Source organism: Poeciliopsis prolifica, unplaced genomic scaffold, assembly GCF_027474105.1.
Source record: "Poeciliopsis prolifica strain line A6 unplaced genomic scaffold, Auburn_PproV2 SCAFFOLD053, whole genome shotgun sequence".
In the NCBI taxonomy this organism is placed as follows: Eukaryota; Metazoa; Chordata; class Actinopteri; order Cyprinodontiformes; family Poeciliidae; genus Poeciliopsis; species Poeciliopsis prolifica.
The window spans coordinates 2,763,884-2,770,137 of record NW_026562428.1 but is presented as its reverse complement, the minus strand read 5'-3'; the positions used below and the strand labels follow the sequence as shown (position 1 = coordinate 2,770,137).

The following is a 6,254-nucleotide window of genomic DNA, read 5'->3' as shown; positions in this document are numbered from 1 at the left end:
GTGAGACGCAACCAGACAGATTAATATTTTGAAACAACATTGTAGAAAAGAGGTTATTGTAATGAATACAAGCTTCATTAGTGTTTTTTTTTCCCTTCAATGTCCTTGCCTGCCTTTAGGAGAGTCGGTGCCAGAGTACCAGATGGCCTTTCAGGCAGAGGCAGGAAACCACCCCACGTTTGAGGACATGCAGGTCCTGGTATCCAGGGAGAAGCAACGGCCCAAATTCCCAGAGGCTTGGAAGGAGAACAGCTTGGTGTGTATAGACCTGGGACATATTTGTTAATGTATCTTTTTTTAACCGTTCTACATTTTCTCACAGTATAATCACAATCACCAATGAACTTTGTTGTTAATGGTGTGACTCACTAACCTAAATGTGTGCGTTTCAGGCGGTTCGCTCTCTGAAAGAGACAATGGAGGACTGCTGGGACCAGGATGCAGAGGCCCGTCTCACAGCACAGTGCGCCGAGGAACGCCTCGCAGAGCTGCTCCTCATATGGGACCGCTCCAAGTCTGTCAGTCCAACCCTCAATCCCATGTCCACCACACTGCACAATGAAAGGTTTGTTAAACTCTGAGTCATCTCTGTTAGTGTGGGGCAGGTGCTTCCAGTCGTTCTTCAACTGTTCCGTCTTTGTTTTTCAACAGAAACCGCATGACCCCCAAGTCGGGCCCTTACACAGACCACCCCTCCACCTACATCGAAGAGAACGAGGGCGTAGCTAAGAACCAACAGGTGGACACCACCGGTTCCTTAACAGGCAGGGTGGGAGTGGGAACTGGAGAGAGAAACAGGAATTCCATTAACCAGGAACGCCAGCAGCAAGCCAACGCCCGCTTGCCCAGCCCAGAGGGCAGCAGCACCAGCATGGGACTAAGAGGCAGTCCATCCGCCTCTACTACCACCACCACCATCATCTCTGAATCTGAAGGGCCCACAGGGGCCAGCACAGTCCCTGTTTGCCTACACCTGACCCAGGAGGATTTGGAAACAACAAAGCTGGATCCTAAAGAGGTGGACAAGAACCTAAAGGAGAGCTCTGATGAGAATTTAATGGAGCACTCACAGAAACAGTTCTGCTCACCTGACCCACTGAGCCCTGGAAGTTCCAGCTTACTCTACCCCCTTATCAAGATGGCCAGTGAGGCCTCGGGAACATCAGACCCCGCTGCAGCAATGCCCACAGCCATCTTTCCCCTGCCTAAGCAGCAGAATCTGCCAAAGAGGCCGTCCAGTCTGCCCCTGAGAAACAAGCCAGCCAAGAAGGAGTCCTCATCCTCCTCGCTCAGGTTTAAGTTTGGACGTTCGGGGAAGTCCAACCTGCGGCAGGTAGAGGGAACAAAGATGAACATTGGTGTGGCGACGGGCCCTAATGTTCTGGAGGCACAGCCGGGATCAGGCACTAACAACATCCCTGTTATACGGGACACACACGTCAACGGGGCCGTTAACGGTCACGCAGGCGTAGTGTCTGGCGGGGCCGGTGGAGTACAGAACGGCTCTGTACCTCTGAGGACGGACGACAGCCGTCTCAGCCTGGGCCTGATCACGGCCAGCCCCGACGAACACGAGCCACTCCTGAGCCAAGAGCGAGAGCAGCCTGACGCCAGAGCTGTGCCCTCGGGCGCGGCAGCCATGCGCTCAGCCCGGCCCAACACTAACAACAACAACAGCAACACTGGGCTTGGCCAGGGGGATGGCAATAGTGGTGGGGAGAGTGACGGAGGGGAGGAAGAGTGCAGCGCCGAGGGGACGAGCAGAGAGACCATGGGGGAGAGCTCTGGGTCGGGTTCGGCTTTGGCAGACCCCCCGAGGGAAGCTACAGTCACCATGAGGGGAGAGGCGCTGCTCAGGCAGCCTAGAGCTCGCAGACCAGAGAGACCCAACTCCCTGGACTTGTCCTTCACCACACAGGACCTTACCTCTTTAGGTACTAACAGCCCGGCACAGCAGCATGTCACATTATATAGTGCTTGATGCACCAAAAAGTCAAACAGTCAACAGACAGTCATGTGGTTTTGGTATGCATGTTCATGTTCACACACCTTTTGTACAATGGTGCAGTCCACCTGGGGACACCCCTCCTATTTAAGTGTATGTCACAACACACCTACCTGCAGGAGATTCCCTGGCTCTACTTGCATCTTCTGTTTTGCTTTTACAAAACAGTCACACTTTTCTGCAGACAGCTTCCTGAATAATTACATTCCTGTTTGCATTCAGGAGTTATTAACCATTGACCAGTCCTGTTATTACACTTGATATTTAATATTGAGTATCACATAAATGTACATACTTCCTTACTGCGTCAAATAAGCATTCCTCAAAAATATTTATGTGTACTGCAAGATACAAAAACTAAAAATGGTGGAAGCAGACTTGTTAAAGCATATCAACATTGCTGTCTACACATAATTCTGCAGAAAACACGGCAACAAACTTCTGACCAATCACGACACTCCGCACAGACCTTTGTCGAATTAATTCCATCAGGAGTATACAACAATGAGAGCCAATTTCAGCACTTCCGTCGACTTACATACTTAATCTGAAATACCAAAATTGGCTTGGAAGTGTCAGAAGTTTGTTGACATGTCTTATGTAAAAATGCTCTAAGAGGGAGGGGTGCCCCCCAGATGGTCTGTGCTGTTGTCTGGAAGGTGTGTGAATACGAAGGCTCCACAACCATATGACTACGTGTCAACTGTTGGACTGTGGATGATGTGGGAGGCTGCACACTGATCAGTATTTCTCTTTTACCTGCAGGGGAGGGCTTGGTGAGACCCGACGGGGCCTTAGGGACAGGTGAAAAAATCAAGAAGCGTGTTAAGACGCCATACTCTCTTAAAAAGTGGCGACCCACCACATGGGTGATCTCCACAGACACCCGGGGTCCGGAGGTCAACAACAACGGGTCCACCCGAGGGCAGGGCCACACCCAGAACGGGCCCAAATCCACTTCAGCCATCTACCTGCAAGGTGGAAGCTTGGCCAGCGAGCCCAGTGACACACAAGTGTGAATTCAGAGCTTCTACCTGGACTGAGATAAACACAAAGGATTTAAAAGAAACAAAAAAACGCGCTGCTCTGCTCTGAATCAGCAGGAAGGACGCTGCGGAGTGTGTTGCGATCAGTCGAACCTGATCTTGTACATTAATTAGGTCTGTCTCGCTCCCTCGTGTCTTTCCGACGGCATCGCTTTAAATGGAATCCAGCTATGCAGCGTTCTTGTTCATCTCCATCTCCTTTCGTTGCTTTCTTTGGGTTTTCTCTCCCCTCCTGCCCCTTCATAAGCATAGCAATTAATCAAATGGGTTTATTTTTACTCCCCACGTGCACTTTCAACCAACTAAAAATCAGTGTTCCTAACCCGCGTCTGTCGCGACCGCCGGATAAAGTGGTCTCTAAACTTAAATAGGCGATGACAAACAATCACCACTCTTACTTTGCTGTACGAAGCACGTTTAATGTAAGCTCTGTAAAAAGATGAAAAGATTTGATGTCTTAAAGACGGAACAAGCTACTTTTTATTATTATTATTTCTGTATGCAATACCATTTGTCTTTTAACCATGTATCTGTTTTTGTACTATTCTTTTTAACTGTGCAATAGGATATAGTTTTTAGATGCTTTTGACGTTTTTACGGCTTCCTTTTTTTTATCTCATTAATATTTTTGATACATTAATCTTCGTTGCACTTATGAATTGTCACAATCGTTGTTTTGCTTTACTTTAACAATCCATGAGCGATCTCCGTCCCCATGAGCTCAAGAGGAGAAAATGGATGACAATCTTCTCCTCTTTTTTTTTTTTTTCCTTTCTCCTCCTCTTTAACGGAGGGGGACACAAACAACAACAATCAACCCGAGCCGACTGGAGGACGTGGGTTCTGTCACACTGCTGTTCTTAACACTACAATCACCCGAATCAACCCTGCGGAGCGACTTGTTACATCACCTGACCTCACTGTGGACTGACTGAAACACTACAAAGCCCAGATTCTGCTGTTTTCCGTTTGAAACCAGATACTGAAAAAAAGAAAAAAAACGTAGAAGCACGCTGGATATTATTTCTGCTTCTAGTTCTCATCCCTTGTTTCAATGACTGATTCACTGTGCGGGTGTGTTCCGAGTGTGTGCGTGTGTTTGTGTGTGTGTGTGTGTGTGTGTGTGTGTGTGCACGTGCTGTAGATCTTTGTCAGCAAGCATCATATGTAGAGCCGTCACGGCCTGTACAGGCGTGCTTAAACGTCGTCATACTTATTCTATATTGTCAGCACTGCTTGAGGGCATATGACAAGATCTCATTTATGTTTTTGTAATCTGTAATTTGTATTAAAAAAAATGAAGTTCCGTGTATTGCATTAATATTTGCTTTATTTTTTATGGAATTCTGTTGTGCATTCAATGGACACACAACCTATGATCCCATTGCTATGCATCTGCTCGGTACAGTTTCTGTAAACACTTTCAAGTCATGGAAGAAAATCTCAATAAATGTATGAAATAACACTTGGCTTTATACAATATGGACTTTTTCCGTGTGGCAAACAGAAAACAGGCAGATAGTCTTAAAAATGAACAAGAAAAGTATAGAATAGTGCTCAAAGCTGCTGCATTGACAGTCACTCAAGGAAGGTAAACTGCAAAGTGTCACTGCTGAAGAAGCTGGATGTTCAGAGTGCTGTAACAATGCATATTAATGGGAAGTGAAGTGGAAAGAAAACATAATTCAAAGCATATATACCGTATGAAATCAGTAATTAACCCAATCATTTCAGTAATTAACCAGTAATTAACCCAATCATTTCAGACTATTAATGAATGTAGAAAACTGGATTAAAGTTTCTGTTTATTGTTTTTATATACATGCAATATGCCTGCATTTGCAGCTATTTCTACAACACTTTCCTTTCACTTAACTTTCCAATAATATGCTTAAATACAGCACTCAGAGTACAGAAGTCATATTTGAGTTCTTTTCTCATTGTATCGTCAAATCCTGAACCTCGTTCCATCTCAAACTCGGCTTAGATTTACCAAGAAGAGCCACAGTGGAGGGCCGAACGTGGTAATTGCAGATCAGAATGGAATTCTCTAAATTATTATTTTTTTATTGCAAAAAAAAGAGCATACAAGAACAACATAGAACACAACTCTTAATAGAATATTTCTTAACATTTTGTTGGTTGTTTTCTTACTTTTAAAGGACAATCAGAATCAACATAAATGGAATTTGGATCCAAATTTGGCATTGAGTGAATTTGGCGTGGAGGTAAAGATGATAAAACCTTTAATGACCCACTGGGGATTGTCAAACACAATATTACCCCTGATATTCTGTAGGGGTGACAATTTCGAATGATTGGAAACATTTTCTATTACGCCATTTTGTTTTGACATTTGTTTTGCAGTTATAATTCGACTTCCCCTCCTCATTTTATTGGAAGCTAACTTTCTAGCATAAAAAGTTTTTGTATGTTACTCTTGTTTATATAAATATACTTTTTGGTCGAACTTTGTAATTATTAAAATACTTCATGAAGCACTGTAGACTTAATTTCAACTCTCCAACACCGAGACACCATTATAAGAACACAGTGGAGTCAAGGAACACTTACGTTTCTTTTTCACTTTTCTTCCTCTTTAAAAATGAAGCAACCGCGTTTACATTTATTTTCAGGTTTTTTTCCATCGACAACGCTCCTCGGTTTCCAGAAGACAGACTCTAGAGGGAGACATTTCCCACCGAGAAGTTGTTTTTCTCGCCGTCTGCTCCTCGCGCCCCTAGCAACTGCAGCATCAGCGCGAGAGGCGCAGTGCTGGAGCGCTACGTCACTGCTCCTCTCTGGCTGCGTCAAGTCGCAAGGAAAACTACCGGAAATGCGCCGACGTGGCCTTACAAGTATAAAGGCCGCTGTTGAATCCTTATTAGTTTCGAAATGTGCAGTCAAAGATTTAGTTCACAAAGACAGGGGATTATTACTGTTATATGCCAGAAACAGATAGTTGTTTTACTTTGTGAAAAAAAAAGAATTAAATTCTAACCTTCTTAAGAAAATCGCATGCAACAGTTGTTGACTTTTTTTTAAAATCTAATACACAGGGAAGTAATATGACATCAACTTATTTGAATATATATATATATATAATATATATATATATATATATAATATAATATATATATATATATATAGAGAGAGAGAGAGAGAGAGAGAGAGAGAGAGAGAGAGAGAGAAATCCTTTAACA

The 6,254-nt window shown here is 44.2% G+C and overlaps 1 protein-coding gene and 1 long non-coding RNA gene across 2 annotated transcripts in view; one reads left to right on the top strand and one right to left on the bottom strand.

The window, feature by feature from the left end:
- The window catches only part of LOC129378728 (bone morphogenetic protein receptor type-2-like), a 30,611-nt gene extending 26,095 nt beyond the window's left edge, over positions 1-4,516 (top strand). The window contains exons 10-13 of the mRNA XM_055059187.1: positions 120-256; positions 393-565; positions 652-1,934; positions 2,771-4,516. Coding sequence (XP_054915162.1) covers positions 120-256; positions 393-565; positions 652-1,934; positions 2,771-3,024 — 1,847 coding nt within the window. The 3' untranslated portion in view covers positions 3,025-4,516. The remainder of the gene's footprint in view (positions 1-119; positions 257-392; positions 566-651; positions 1,935-2,770) is intronic.
- Positions 181-5,997, bottom strand: LOC129378731 (uncharacterized). The gene is made up of 3 exons (XR_008608086.1): positions 5,626-5,997; positions 374-551; positions 181-268 (listed from the first exon to the last, which is right to left on the bottom strand). It is a non-coding gene; the product is annotated as an uncharacterized LOC129378731 (long non-coding RNA).
- Between the last annotated feature and the right edge of the window lie 257 nt (positions 5,998-6,254).